This window comes from Ahaetulla prasina, chromosome 4 (genome assembly GCF_028640845.1).
Source record: "Ahaetulla prasina isolate Xishuangbanna chromosome 4, ASM2864084v1, whole genome shotgun sequence".
Classification (NCBI taxonomy): domain Eukaryota; kingdom Metazoa; phylum Chordata; class Lepidosauria; order Squamata; family Colubridae; genus Ahaetulla; species Ahaetulla prasina.
Window position 1 is genome coordinate 650224 of NC_080542.1, and position 15313 is coordinate 665536.

The 15313-nt window shown below is 55.7% G+C and overlaps 1 protein-coding gene across 1 annotated transcript; it reads right to left on the reverse strand.

Annotated features, from left to right (window-relative positions):
• Positions 1-4003: 4003 nt before the first annotated feature.
• ZAN (zonadhesin) lies at positions 4004-15081 on the reverse strand. The gene is made up of 14 exons (XM_058180283.1): positions 14963-15081; positions 13140-13411; positions 11954-12162; positions 11496-11637; positions 11157-11407; positions 10197-10326; positions 8782-8980; positions 7872-8033; positions 7624-7779; positions 6897-7212; positions 5645-5783; positions 5325-5507; positions 5112-5223; positions 4004-4226 (listed from the first exon to the last, which is right to left on the reverse strand). Exons 1-14 carry the CDS (start codon positions 15079-15081, stop codon positions 4004-4006), a joined length of 2613 nt encoding a protein of 870 aa, XP_058036266.1.
• Positions 15082-15313: the final 232 nt, after the last annotated feature.

The window sequence follows — 15313 nt, forward strand, 5'->3', positions numbered from 1 at the left end:
GGCTCCCTGCTATCTCTGGGCTGCGGAAGCCGCAACACCACACGTGCCCAATTGCTTCACGATAACAAACTACGATAACCCCGGGACCCTGGAGGAGATTGCAGTGGGCAGCCGGGAGTTGCGGCAGAGTCCCCGTTGCTGGATGGCAGAGGGAGACTGCTGGGCGACTGGGGGAGGGGAGGTTACAGGCCCCCTCCCCAAGCAAAGCCAGCCCAGAATGAGACCTCTGCACCCTGTGGGCTGTGGTGTGCGAAAAGGCCTTCCAAGCCGGCTGGCCTTTCGTGCTCGTAGAGCAAAAACCTCAGTGTTGGCTCTGAGGCTGCTCTGAGGCGGGTGGGGGGTCTTCTTTGTACCCACCCATGCTGGGGATTGACACAGGACGATGCTGGGACCAGGCCAGGATACGCAACAGCCGCAGATGGACACTCGGACACTTGGAATGTATGAGGGCCGGCAGCTGCATTTTCCAGGCTGAGCGACAGGGCAGGTTACGTCAAAGGAAGCGGGTGGCTTTTAATATTTTTTATTAAACATTTATTTATGTTCCAGATTCTTTAGTATTTTTAGAATTAGCTCAAAGTGGCAAACACAACACTCCTTCCTCCCCCTACTTTCCCCCCAACAACAACCCTGTGAGGCAGATTAGGTTGAGAGAGAGAGAGGAACTGGCCCAAAGGCACCCAGTCAGCTTTTGTGCCCAAGGCAGGACTAGAACACGCCGCCTCCTGGTGATTGGCCCAGGGTCACCCAGCTGCCTTTCATGGCTAAGGCAGGACTAGAACTCGCTGTCTCCTAGTGATTGGCCCAGGGTCACCCAGTTGGCTTTCATGCTGGAGTCAGGACTAGAACTCCCAGCCTCCTGGCTTCAGACGAAGGGAGCAGAAAGCCCCTTTCCTGCCATCTAGCAAAACCCCAAGTGGTCTGCTGGGAGGGCCAGAGTGGGGGTCCCTGTCCAGGGGGGTTCCCAGCCGTGGGGAAGGGGCTTCCTTTGGGACACTCGGCCTCAGTGCTTGGAGGGAAGGAAGGGCAGCTTGGCTGGGTTCCTTCCCCAGAGCCCCGAGGGGAGACGTTTGGTGAGTTTGGGGCGCCCGTCCTGAATTCAATGCTTCATCCACACTTGGTTCTCTTCAGGAAGTGCCCTCCAGCTGGGCTGGTGACCAGGGGCATCCCTGCTGTTTCCCTAGCAATGGTGGGCTGAGCTGACCACAAGCCACCCTCCACTGGGCTTCCCCTCCCATCACAGGGCTGGTCTGCTTTGGGCTTAGAAGCCGTGACCGGCCCACAGCCCTGGCACGGCCAGAGACCCTGCAGTCCTGCTCCACTAGGCCTCCTAACTGGGCCAGACCTTGTGGGGCAGAGGTGTGGGGGGGCATCAGCTTTCTTAATCTCCGGCCATAATAGCCCCATTGAAGCTGCCGTCCTTTGCAAACAACCAGCTGATAACACACCCAGCTCCACGGCGGAGGTTAATCAGTGCAAACAAGGAGTCTGATAAAACTCTTGGCTGCTTTGGGGGAATTTTCCAGGCCTGGAATTCCCAGGTACTACCTTCCCCATCGGTCTGGGATCTGTGTTCCCTCTCGCCTGGGGGCTGTGCCCTGTGGGACACGGGGCAGAGGCGGCTGGCAGAGGAGGGCTCTGGAAGGACAGCCGAGAAGTGTGGCAGGTTGGCTGCAGTCACGGAGCACCAGATGTTGGGGGGAACCCCTGGAAGAAGCCAAAGGGAAGGGGGGGGAGCAAAGGGTTTCCAACAGATTTCAGTTTGGATGGATTGATTCCCATGTGAGAAGAACAGTTCTGGGCATTCCAATGTAAGGATGGCTGTCGGGGGAATTCTGGGAGTTGAAGTCCACCCATCTCAAAAACAATTGCCAACATTGAGAGACACCCTGAGCTCTGCATGGCACCCTTCCTATCTATGCCCCTTCGGCCAGCCTCTCGCCCAGGGTTCAGAGGGACCCCCCCCCCCAGCCCTAAGATTCCCGCTGGCTCCTGCCTCCCCAGGCCTGTGAAAGGGGGAAGTCACTTGTCTATTCTGCTGAGGCATTTTTTTAGGCATTGTCTTTATTAAGAGTCCTTGGCCAGCCTTTGCGGAGTACAGTAAAAAAAGAGAAATGGTTCAACACAAACAATTGGTTGTTGAGGAAAGGAAAAAATACAATAGAACAATGTGTCTCATTAAAAGTTTTGCACGGTTGTGTATCTTGGTGGTGAAGGTATGAGCCCAGCAGACGGGTTTGCGAGGCTGGCATCCCTTAAAAAATAATCAGCATAAAAGGCCTCTGTCTGCCCCGCACATCTGGACAATTGGAGCACATCTGGGGGGAGGGGCTCTGCAAACTGGCTGCTGTGGGGTGACTCTTTCTCACCCTCCTGGCAGAAGCTGCTGGGCCGATCCGAGTCCCGGCTGGTGGATGGAGGGGAGGCCCCAGGCCTCCTGCTAAGCAGGCAGAGAGCCCAGGCCTTTCTCTGACCCTCCCCCTAAGAGCCCCCAGGACAGTCCCAGGAAGGCAGGTCTCACAGCTGGAGAGAAGGGGGATGCAGTGGAACATCTGGATGGCCAAGGGAGCCCCCTCCCCGAGAGGAAACAGTGCGACCTGCAGCAGTGGAGCAAATTCAGGTGGGCTCCCTGGGGGTCAGGCTGGCAGCAGCCATGGAGGGGCAGCCTGGAGCCAGCTCCTCAGGGAAGGCTGCTCATTCTCTTGGGCACCTGCAGCAAAGATGCTGGCTGCTGGGTTGATCTGGGCCTGATGGAAACCGAGGCCCATCAGCACCAGGGAGGGAGGCCAGGGACCCATAGCTCCTCGCAGCAAACGCCTTCCTGCTGTGGGTCCAAGGCCCAAAGGGCATGCTGGGAATTTCAGGTGGTGAGAAGGGGCGCCCAGCACAAAGGTGCTGCAGCTGCCATCCACCTATTTTACAGGTGTGTTTCTGGCTGCTGGTGGCTTTTGATGTTAGAGCTCCCCCTGGAGGTGGGTTCAGGTTGTGCCAGGAATTAAATCTGGGATTTAAATCTCCCCACCCACCCAGTTGCCCCCAACTCTGCTGGCTCTCTCCCCCACCTGGCTGCCTGCAGCCCAACCAAGACATCAGCCAGACATTGAGCCTGTTGGGGTAGGGGAAAATGTTGGGGGTCTTTCTTTGAGCCTCACTGTGGGGTGGCAGTGGGGCTTCGCAGGAAAGAGGGGATCCAGTTGGCTGTGCTCCCCACGGAATGGGGTCTCACATATATGGAGGAGAGGGGATCTGGAGAGGGGCTCCGAGATCCCTGTGGATCCTTCCTTCCTTCCTTCCTTCCTTCCTTCCTTCCTTCCTTCCTTCCTTCCTTCCTTCCTTCCTTCCTTCCTTCCTTCCTTCCTTTCCTCCCTCCCTTCTCTGTCTTCCTTCCTTCCTTCCCTCCCTCCCTCCCTCCCTTCTCTGTCTTCCTTCCTTCCTTCCTTCCTTCCCTCCCTCCCTCCCTCCCTCCTTCCTTCCCTCCCAGGCACTTATTGCAGATGTCCTTCCCCTCCTGGGGGCGTGTAGAGATGAGGCCACCATCGGGGACCGACCAAGAGATCCTGGAGGAAACTGGATGCCACAGCCAGCAACTTGCTGGGTGCCTGTTGATCCAGGTCGAGTCGGGGTGGAGGCCCCCTCATTGTCCTCCCAATGAAGGCAGCTCTAGAGATCGGGGGTGGGTGGGGGGAGAGTCCTGTCGTGACCTAGGGGGGATGGGCGAGGCTCTTCTGGTGGGTCGGGGCCTCACAAGCCAGGGAAGCCTGAAAGACAAGGGCACATCAGTCAGAGCGGCTCCAGTGTGCTGGGTGCCAGCTTCTCGGTGCCCAGATGGCGCAGGGGCTCACCTACGGTCGAAATGATGGAGATGCGGTCTTCCTCCAGCTTCATGGTGTACCCGCTGAAAAGACAGGAAGGCCCAGTGAGTCTGGGGGAATCGGAGTCTGAAGCCCATCTGGGATGCCTCCCGTGGGCCACGAAGGCTGCGCCTCCTGAGCCTCGGCCCCGCTTAGTAGCGCACAGGAGGCTTCTCCCCTGCCCGGTGGGCGTCTCTCACAATGCCCCGGCCGAGGCCTGTCTGACGCGGAAACAGGACGAAGGCCTTGCGGTTCAGTCCTTGTGCCACATCAGGCTTGGGCAGTTGATTGCGGGTCTCTTCCTGCCCCGCGAGGTGCTTAGATCTGGCTCGTGGGGCCACGCAAGGAACAGTGACGGACCGGCCGGCGGTGCCTCTGCCAGTGAGAACCGGCTCCCGAGCTCCGTTTCTGGCTGCGACGGCCTCCTGCAACCCTCTGCCAGTGAAAACGATGCTCGGGAGGGCCGCCTGCCCATTTTCACTGGCAGAGCATTGGGCTGCCACGGGCACCCGTGACATGAGTGATGTGAGCAGGCCACGCCCCCTCTGGCCACACACCCCCCAGGTCAAAGACAACCGTGATGTGGCCCTGAGTGAAACTGTGAGACCCCTGAGGAGCCTGGCGAGGAGAAGGAGGGATCTGGGAGCTGGCAGGGGGAGTGGGGAGAGCACCGCAGAGGACCGACTCATCATACCCTGTCCTGAGATGAGAGGCAGCCTGTGGGTCACGCCCTGGAGCACGTGGGCAGGGCAGCCACGATGGCTCGCTGGGGGCTCAGCTGGCAGCAAACTACCAAACATAATGGTCTCTGAGCTGGGCTGCTCATGACCCAAACTAGGTAACAGGGCAACTGATGATGTTACACAGTTTGGTCACGAAACGTCTGCAAGAAAACCACCCAGCTCAGAGACCATCAAGGGCCACACAGTCCATTTCTTCCTCCTCCTCCTTCTCTTCCTCTTCCTCCTCCTTTTCCTCTTCCTTCACCTTCTCCTTTCTCCTCCTCCTCCTCTTTCTAGCGCTGATGATGTTACCTAGTTGGGTCGTGAATCATCTGCAAACAGCCCCCAGCTCAGAGACCCTCAAGGACCCCTCATTTCAACCCTGAGCTACAAATATTCTCCTTCCTTGATAAAAGGTTTATCTTGCCCGCAAGCCTCATCCCCATGGTTTCATGCCATCCTCACCCCCCTTGTCGTTCCCGCCCCCTCCTCCCCAAACTCTATCACCAGTTCCACCCAGACCGAGGCCCCTCCTTACTGGTTCCGGTGCCGACAGACGCAGAGGATGATCAAGGTCAGGAGGAGGAGGACGGCCAGGGGGATGAAGATGCCCAGCAGGATGGCCAGCAAGTCGGGTCCATTGGGGTTCCCTGGAGGGGGGGAGAAGAGCAAAGAAGAGAGCAGGGGAGGGAATGAGGGGCCAGAGGGCCCCAGGCCCCGGTGGGGGGGAGCGGAGTGGGGCTCTGCCTACCTGCATTAGTCGTCTGGCTGACCTCCGGCAGGGTCTGGGGGGTACTGGAGGGGCTGGTTTCCTCCAGCGGGGAATCCTCACAGAGGGACCCGACGTAGCCCTCGAGGCAGAGGCACCGGAAGCCCCCCGGAGTCACCTGGCACCTCCCCTCGTTCTGGCAGGGGCTGCTGAGACAGGCGTTGTCTGCAGAGGGAAAGACGGGCGAGATGTGGCACGGAGGGGAGGCGCCAACCGGGAGCCCCCCCCCCGAGAGCCAAGGAACCGTCCGAAGCGACAGAACGTGGGAAACCCCCACAGACCCTCCTGCCTGGCCTGCTCACCTTGGAAGCAGCCGCGGACGTAGTCGAACACGGCGCAGATCTCCCCTGAGCCACATCCGACCGACGAGCAGTCCAGGACGTCCGTGGCCCGGCAGGTGCATCGCTGGGAGCAGTCCTCCGTCACGAAAGTCTCGTTGATCTGGGGAGGAGGGGGTTTCAGTGCCATGGCGGAAAAGCCTCTGCCCACCCCCAGATGCCTCTCCTCGCCCCAGCGCTCAGCCGCCCTCCTGTCCCCACTCTTTCTCTGGGTCACCCCAGACCAGCCAGACTGGTCAGCGGGTCAGGCTTGGCAGAGTCTCCTTAAAGCCCCCTCCCCACTTCCTCAGCCTCCCCTGTCAACTGGTCAATTCAACTGGGCGACTCCTGGAACCATCCCTGCCCTGAAACCTTTCGTGGACCGACTCAAGATTGGCTCCAGGTTGGAAGGAGAAATTGAGAAGGTGCAAAAAGGACTCGGATCTCTTACTTTCCCCGGCCCCAAACGGAAGGCAGGCAGGCAGGCAGGCAGGGAGAAAGAGTGAAAGAGAGAGAGAAAGGAAAGAAGGAAGGGAGGAAGGGAGGATGAGGTAGGTTGGAGGAAGGAAGGAACAGAGGGAGAGAAAGAAAAAGAAAAAGGGAGGAAGGAAAGAAGGAGGAGATAGGTTGAAGGATGGGTGGATGGATGGAAGGAAGGATGGAAGGGAGGGAGGGAGGAGAGGAAGGAAGGGAGGGAGGGAGGGAGGGAGGAAGGAAGGAGGAGGTAGGTTGGAGGAAGGAAGGAAGGAACAGAGGGAGAGAGAGAAAAAGAAAGAAAAGAAGGAAGGAAGGAAAGAAGGAAGGAGGAGATAGGTTGAAGGATGGGTGGATGGAAGGAAGGAAGGAAGGAAGGAAGGAAGGAAGGAAAAGAGGGAAGGAGGGAGGAAGGGTTAGGGTTAGGGAGATGCACAGGGAAGGAAAAGAGAGAGGGGGAAGGAAGGAAGGAGGAACACAGACCAGAGGGGGAGGGAGGGGAGAAAGTGAAAGAGATGAAATAAGGAAGGAATAGATAGTTTGGAGGAAGGAACAGAGAAAGAGAGAAATAAAGACTAAAGAAAAAGGAAGGAAGGAGAGAGAGAGAGAGTGTGAAAGAGGAAAGGAGGAGATAGTTTGGAGGAAGGGAGGAAAAAGAGGGAGGGAGGAAGGCAGAGAGGAAGGAAAAGAGAGAGGGAGGGAGGAAGGGAGGGAAGAAAAGGAAGGGGAGGGGAGGGGAGGGGAAGAGGAAGGCAGCTCCCACCTGGTAATACTGGCCGTGGTTGAAGCAGCCGCACTGGTTGTAAGGGACGCTGACCAGCCCGCTGAGGACGTAGCCGGGGTCGCTGGCACAGCCCTCCACGCAAGAGGCCTCGCAGCTGGACTGGGCAGCCAGGTTGGCACAGCTTGCAGGGCAGGCAGTCATGCAGGGCTGGTAGCTGGTGTGGGCTGGGCACTCCGTTGCTGTGGGGGGAGAGAGGGAGAGAGAGAGAGACAGACGCAAATCAGGCTTTCTTCTCAAGAAGGGGCGTCTTGTGCCCCCAAGCAGGCAGTTCAGCACAGCCCCCCCCACCCCCCGGCTGATTCAAGGGTGGTGTCTAGGCAGTCCTCAGGTTACGACCATAATGGCATTAAACGGGTCTGCCACGTGACCGACCCTTTTTCAGGATCTCTTTTGCAGCGACGGTCATTAAGAGAATCAGTAAAGTCAGTGAGCGAACCCGTGGTTCCTTACAGGCATGGTCTTGACCAAAACCAAGAATTGCAACAGTGCCAGACGTGCGTTTGTGTGACTGCAGAGCGACCGTCAGAACACCGAATCTGGGTCAGACCGACCCCTGGGTACCTGGGGGTCTATCTGAGTGGACGTAAGTCAAGGACCACCTGCCTCGACGTTGCCTTGTGGCCTAGCTCATTTGGAGAGGCAGCGGGCAGAGCAGGGCAGATGCCACGATGCCACGCTGGAGAACCTCCCTCTATTTATGCCAAACCCGTGCCAGGGCCTGGGGTACTCACAGCAGCCGATCTTCTGCCGCCACGGCCCCAGGTCCACCTTCTGCTCCTGGCACAGCTGGGCATAGGCCTCCAGGTCTTGGCACAGGAGCTCCGTGTCGTTAAACAAGGCGCACAGATCATAGACGCAGCTCCTGTCAGCCCAAAGGGGAAGCCGTTAGACGCAGGCGGGGGTCCTTTGGCCTCACCCTGGGACCACCCCCTCCCCCCCGCTTCGCACACTCACTCTTGGAAAGGGGCAGGGGACACCACGGCGTGGCAGGCTGAGAAGGGGCCGCTGGGGTCCGACAATGCCCCGCAGGCCTTTGTCCCGTTGACGAAGGCCAGCTGCTCTGGGCTGCAGTCCTCCTCGAACCCCGATTCGGGCTCTTCTTCCGGCTCCTGACGCCTGTCGGGAAAGAGGGGCTGCTTCAGGATTCGCACCCGGGGCTGACAGCCAAGCCAGAGCAACGGCCCTTTGGGCTGCTCAAATCCATGAGACTGGACTAGATTTTAAATTTATATTGGTTTTAATGGGTTTTATTATTTATATTGTTCTTTTTTAATTATTTGGCTGGGTAGAATAAGTTTTTTAATTGATATTTTATTCTGTATTTATATGTACTTTTTATTTGCCTGTGAACCGCCCTGAGTCCCTAGGGAGATAGGGCGGTATATAAATATGATAAATAAATAAATAAAAAATAAATAAAATGTGGAAGATCATGGAAGCAAGCAGTCAGAATAGAGCTGGAGGGAACCGTGGAACTCTTCTAGTCCAGCCCCCTGCCCAAGCATGAGACTCTACCCCATTCCAGACAAACGGTTGTCCAGTCTCTCCTTAAAAACCTCCAGTGTTAGAGCATGCACAACCTGGTGGCAAGCTGTTCCGCTGGTTAATTGTTCTCTCTCTTAGGAAGTTTCTCCTTAATTCCAGATTGCCTCTGTCCGTGATCGGTTTCCATCCATTGTTTCTAGTCTGCCTTTAATCAATCAATCAATCACCCATAGTTTCCATCCATTGTTTCTTGTCTTGCCTTCCTGAAGGGATTGATGGATTGATGGATGGATGGATTGACTGATTGATCCTTGCTTGATTCTTCCTGGGGACCCAGCGCCCTCCTCCCAGGACCCTTGTTTCGTGCCCCCCAGCTGACCTGACTCTGGCGGGGCCGAGGTTCCCGCTGCCTCTGTCCGGCTCCATCCTCTTGACCGAAACCTGCCAGCTGTTGCCAAAGGCGTTGAGTGTCCGAGCCCGCGTCCCGTCTGGCTTCATGTACTCGTTATTGCGACGGCCATCGTAATTCCCGCAGAGGCCGCCAACCCGCTGCTGGTAGGTGCTGGGCAGGACAATCTCTGAGGACCCAGAGAGAAAGAGGGGCGCTCAGCCCAGCCCCCCACCAGCCTCACCCTGGGGGGGGGTGTCACTCCTTAACCTAAGCCCCTACAGGCAATCCTCCACTTACAACAATTCATTTAGTGACCGTTTCAAGGTACAACGGCACTGAAAAAAGTGACTTATGACCGCTTTCCACACTTATGACCGTTGCAGTGTCTCCGTGGTCGTGTGAGCAAAATGCAGACTGACTTGCATTTATGACGGTTGCAATGAACCAGGGTCACGTGGCCCTCTTTTATGACCATCTGCCGAGCAAAGTCCATGGGGAAAGCAAATTCACTTAACAACTGCGTCAGTAACCGAAAAACCAGTTATTCAGTTAACCATTGATTGTGAGAAAGGTCGTGAAATAAGGACTAAGCTCACTTAACAACCATCTCACTTACCAGCAGAAATTTTGGCTTCAGTTGTGCAGCTGAGGACTATCTGTAGTTGGTGCCAGGGTGGCAGCTCCTGAGGTTCAGAGGACCTTCTGGGGACCCCGAAACACCAGCAGAGGGTCTTGTGGGAACCCAACCTTGGCAACTTTAAGACTTGTGGACTTCAACTCCCAGAGTTCCTCAGCCAGCTTTGCTCTGGGAGTTGAAGTCCATAAGTCTTAAAGTTGCCAAGGTTGGAGACCCCTGCTCTAGAATGGGTGCGTGTACGATGGGTCACTTTGAGCTCTATGTAAGGAGGGCACCTCCCTGCCTGCTTTTCCAGGGATGCCCAAAGATGATACCCCCCCCCCCTTCTGCCTACCTGGCACTCCAGCTGAGACCACCTGGTGAAATCCCCCCTCCCCTTTTTCTACTTGAGAATAGCCTGTCCTTCGCACACAGCCTCCACAGCGGCACCTTGACCTCTCGGCTAGGCCAGAGGGACGAGATCCCTCATGTTCCTGCAGGTTGTTTGTTTCTCATGTCTTCTGAATCCCACCTGCCCGATTGCTGAGATACTTCAGTGCGGGGGTGGGACAGCCCTCCGCCTCCTGATGCACTGGGATTTTGTGGAGTTCACAACAAACACCCATCTCTGCTCTTGAACCTTCCCTGCCCCACAACACTGCCCAAAAGGGGGGTGTTCCTGGCCAGAAACTGTGCTTCAAGAGCCGAGGTCCAGTTAGCGTCCAGCTGATGAGGGAGACGCACATATCCTGCCCCTTCCTTCCTTCCCTCCCCGGATAATACTGACCGGCAGCATTGCGGCCGTCATACGAGATCGAGAAGCCAAAATTGGTCTGCAAAATCAGTCTGCGGCCCCTCTGGGTGATCTGGAGCCCTTCCGTGGGGGAGTAGGGAGGAGTGACCATCACGCCGTTGACCTGGAAGAAAAGGGTAGCCGTCACTGGGGGGCAGCTGGAGGCAGCAGTTGGGGGGCAGAGGGGAAAGGATACCCAAAGCGACACCTCTGGTGGGTTGTTCAAGAAAAGGAGGAGGAGAAAGAAGAGGAGGAGAAGGAGAAGGAGGATGGTCAGAGGCCAGGGGTCTCTAAGAACAGTTGCTGAGTGGACCCGGGATGGGGGCGTCCACATCAGGGACCAGAGACTGTTGTGACCCAGGTTCCTGGACTCGGACTCCTGGACTCGGATGATTCAGAAAGTGAGGGAGAAGACCTGGCAAGGCCTGCTTCTCCTGGGCCCTCTCCCTCCCTGGCACCCACCCAAAGGGAGGAGGAGGGGCCGGCAAGGCCTGATTCTCCCGGGCCTTCTTCTGATTTGGCAACGCCCCAAGAACAGTTTTGGCGTGATGCAAGACTGCGCAGACGTGACCGGCGCGCACAGCAGAGGAAGCGTTAGGACAAAGCCAAAGAATGATGAGTCATGCAGTGACATCTACAGAGGTTATAAAAGGAGACAGAGCTTCCTGGCTTTTTGTCTTGGACAAAGCAGTGAATTTGCGCGGGCAAACTGTATCAATGGAGGGAAGAATATATTCGTGAGTAATACGTGGCCAGAACATTTATCTATGTAAATAAATTAGAAAAGGAGGCCTTTGACTGACTCTTTGTTGGGAGTATTGGGGGAGGGAAACAGAACAGAGACCATCCAAGAGCCCAAGAACCGAGATGAGCTGGAAAGAAGCACCGTCCGGCCGAGAGCCCCTCCCCGTCCACTGGCGCATCACCCGTCAAACAAATCTCCTGCCTGCTCACCGCCATCTTGCGTCCCTGCATCAGGGTGACGCGGAAGCCCAGCACCTCCACGTAGACTTCACGCAGGAAGGAGACGCGGTGGAGGATGGATCGGCGGTGGTTCCGGCCGGCCACGGAGAGGGGTTCCAGCCCCTCGGGGACTCGCCCCAGCGTCCGAGTCAAGGTGTAGGTGCATCGGCCTTGGAAGTGGTGAACGAAGTTGTCGAAGGTGCGGTAGTGGGGGTCCCCCGAGATCACACACTGATGGAATGCTGCCGGAGAAGAAGAGTTTGCAAAACTGCAGAGGGGGAGGGAAAGCAACATGGAGACCTCCCCCCACGGGGCACCCCACGGACTCACTGGTGGGCCGGCAGTAGTGAAGGCCCTCGTTGCTGGTGGTGCACTGGGACCCCGTCTGGCAGCCGAAAGCCTGGCAGTCAATTTGCCCACTCAGGCAGGTGCAGTGTTGCTGGCAGCCGCTCGTCACCCAGGTGTCTCCAGACTAGAAAGGAAGTGCAGCAGGTGAGGCTCCAGGATCTCCCTGGCCACGCTCGGCTGCTCCCACCTCCGGCCAGTTTCAGAAGGGTGAGTAGCCTCAGCTCTTGTGGGTGTCTGGATGGAAGACCACCAGGTGATCTCCACTTGACAGACCTGCAAAGATCCTGGGAGGAAGCAGCCGGGAGGTTTTTGGGGCTACTCGTACCGTGGGCATCAAAAGGCAACTGGTGCAGAGTTTGGCTCCAGGTGACTTAAGAGTGGCGCTGCTGCCCCTAGAAGACAGGAGCCTCTCGGTCTGGCACAGGCCCCTCCCCACTTACATTGTGGTATTCCTGCTGAGGGCCCCGGCACCCACACTCCCGCATCGGGACACAGGTGAGGTCGCTGAGCACGTAGCCTCGGTTGCAGGCGCAGCCCTCCACGCAGGGTGCGGGGTGGTGGCAGCTGGCAGGCGCATAGAGGTTGGAGCAGGTGGCCGGACAGGGCGAGGCGCATTCGGAGAAGTGGCTGTTTGGAGGGCAGGGAAGAGCTGCCCCAAGAAAAGCAGGAATTATTTTTGGAAACAGAGACTTGATCTCTCCCCTGGTCTTAAACCACTGCAGCTGAGGGTCTTTCTAGTAAGTCACCTGTCGGGTGGGGGAGGCTTTCGCTCCAATCTAATGGCACCAATACTGGGAGTCCTCGATCTACGACACAATTGAGCCCAACCTGACACGACAACGGTCAAGCACCCAGATTTTGGTGACGGGACGAATGCTGCAATGGTCAGAACTGGGTATAATGGTCCTAAGTCACTTGTTTTGGTGCCGTTGTAACTTTGAACAGCCACTAAATCGAGGACTACTTGGAATAGCCATTATAACACGAGTACAGGGAGCCTTTGAGTTGCAGCCACAATTGAGCCTGAAATTTATTTTGCTAAATGAAACCTTTGTTAAGAGAGTTTGCGCCATCGTATGACTTTTCTTGCCACGGTTCTTAAGCGAATCGTTGCATTTTTAAAATCAGTCACACGGCTGTTAAGTGAAACTGGATTCCCCATGGACCTGGCTTGTCAGAAGGTCGCAAAAGGGGATCACGTGACCCTGGGACGCTGCTTCCGTCATAAATAGGAACCGGTTGCCAAGCCTCTCAGTTTTGGTCACGTGGCCATGGGGGACGCTTGCGACCGTCGGGTGAAAAATGGTCACTTGAACGGTCACTAAACGAACTGGTTGTAAGCCGAGGACTGCCTGTCTGACAAATGGAGGCAGAAGGCCACACACTGGAAGTGCTGGAAGACCGCAAAGTGACAACGGTGAGGCTACTTGGGAATTGTGGCAGATAGGGAGACGGACGCAGAGAGAGACGTTCACCGTTCACTTCATGTGCCGCATTCGCCGGACTGCCTTCCCTCCCGTTCACCCTGATCCTTTGCCTCACCTGCCGTGTTCTCCCTGTGTGTGTGTCTGGGGGGGCTGTCGCCCTTGGCCCCCCCCGGCCTGCTGCCCCCCCCAGAGCGCTTACGGCAGAAGGTGCTGTTTCTCCAGGAGATGTCGGTCACGCCGTGGCTCTTGCAGGCCTCCACGTAGGACTGGATGTTGTCGCAGAGGACGGACGTCATGCCCTGGTACTGACACATGTCGTAAAGGCAGTTCTGGAAGAAAAGCTTCGGGTCGATGAGGGAGTGGCAAGCTTGGTACTTGGGCGCCATGATCTCCAGGCACAAGGCACTCAGGCGCTCCAGGTCCTGGATGGAGCAGCTGGGGTTCAGGTCTGGGCGGTTATCCGGCTGGCAGCTGTCCACGTGAAGGAGGAAAGGAGGGGAAAAAAAGCTGTGATGTTTTAGGAAGAAATTGATTTCCTAGAATTGAATTACAGGGGACGGACTGAATAGGGCAGGGGTCTCCAACCTGGGTCCCTTTAAGACTTGTGGACTTCAACTCCCAGCTTTGCTGGCTGAGGGACTCTGGGAGTTGAAGTCCACAAGTCTTAAAGGGACCCAGGTTGGAGACCCGTCATATAGGGACTCCTCAAATTACGATCACAATTGAGCCCAAGTGTCCCAAAGGTGCTTTTTCTAGAGGCCTTTCTGGTTTTTCTTTGAAGGCGTTTCGCTTCTCATCCAAGAAGCTTCCTCAGCTCTGACTGGATGGGGGGGGCCGGGAAGGGAAGGATTTATGCTCCTTGCAGACCGCTGGTCATTTGCATCCTTTGTAGAGAGTCGTTGAGGCCACTTGGAGGTTTGCCTGTGTCCTCAGGGTCACCTGAGCGGTGCCCATTGGAACTGCTGAAAGGAGCTGTGTTGCAGACTGAGAACAGAGGGTCTCATATCCCTCCCCCTCCGTTGAGAGAGGGGTGTGACCCCTGAGGACACAGACAAACCTCCAAGTGGCCTCAAGGACCCTCTCAAAGGATGCAGAGGACCAGCCGTCTGCAAGGAGTTTAAATCCTTCCCTCCCCCACCGTCCAGTCAGAGCCGAAGAAGCTTCTTGGATGAGAAGAGAAACATCTTCAGAGAAAAACCAGAAAGTCCGGTTGCCTCTGGAAAAAAAGCACGGAGAATCTCCAGATAATTGAGCCCGAAATTAACAACTGGCACAACCATAATTCTGAGCTCAGTTGCAGTTGTGTTGGGCAACCTGTAGATTTTTTGGAATTGGCAAAGTGCTGCTTCTCACAGTTGTCTAGAAGCCCTCTTGCCACACATTCTTCCAAAATCTATTTTTATCCAGAAATGTCTTCTTATACAGCCCAGATCCACACTTCTTAAAAGTTGCCAAAAACACTATATTTACATACAAGTGTCCTATGCTGCGAAGGTCCTTTGCAAAGTTAGTTATAAGCTTTCTGCTGGTTACGTGTCAAGGTGGGTAGGTGTATACATATGTATGCATATAGCGTATCTACATGTGTGTTATATATGTGAAGGCTTTTATTTTTTTATTTTTTATTTTATTTTTATTTTTATTTACATTTATATCCCGCCCTTCTCCGAAGACTCAGGGCGGCTTACAGTGTGTAAGGCAATAGTCTCATTCTATTTGTATATTTACAAAGTCAACTTATTGCCCCCCCAACAATCTGGGTCCTCATTTTACCTACCTTATAAAGGATGGAAGGCTGAGTCAACCTTGGGCCTGGTGGGACTCGAACCTGCAGTAATTGCAGGCAGCTGTGTTTTTTAATAACAGGCTATCTTACAGCCTGAGCCACACCGCAGCCTCCTTTTGAGAGGAGGCGAGAGAATTTCATTTTTAGTGAGTGCCAGTGTGCCCACAGGGAAAAAAACATGTCAATAGAGGTTATCTTCATCTTAGTTTACTTCCCGATCTTCCCCGACAACTTACCCGACATCACCATCTCCAGCTGTTTTCCAGCTGTTCCCAAACTGGCTGTCGTTGACCGCCAAATGTCCATTTGACATCAGATAATCGTCTGCAGTTTGGTTGTTGAAGTTACCACACATGCCACAAACCTGGGAGGGGTGGGTGGGAAGATGGGTTTTATGAGAATGGGAGAGGTGTGTGTTGGGGGGACTTTCAGTTAATTAGGAGTGTCTTCGTTGAAGGCTTTGAGTTTTTTGAAGTCATGAAGCAGGAATGTGAAATCCTGATAATGGCTGGTCCGAGCTGGCTGAAGGCAAAGTTCCTGCCAAGATTGGGACTCTAGGAACTTGGATAATGTGGGAAACTTACCTC

Coding starts and splice junctions, on each gene's coding strand:
- ZAN (XM_058180283.1), bottom strand. CDS start 15,081: ATGTGTGGTAACTTCAACAACCAAACTGCAGACGATTATCTGATGTCA. Junction 5,224..5,324: donor CAGCCAGACGACTAATGCAG/GTAGGCAGAGCC, acceptor CCCCCCCTCCAG/GGAACCCCAATGGACCCGAC. Junction 4,227..5,111: donor GTCTGTCGGCACCGGAACCA/GTAAGGAGGGGC, acceptor TCTCACTGGCAG/AGGCACCGCCGGCCGGTCCG.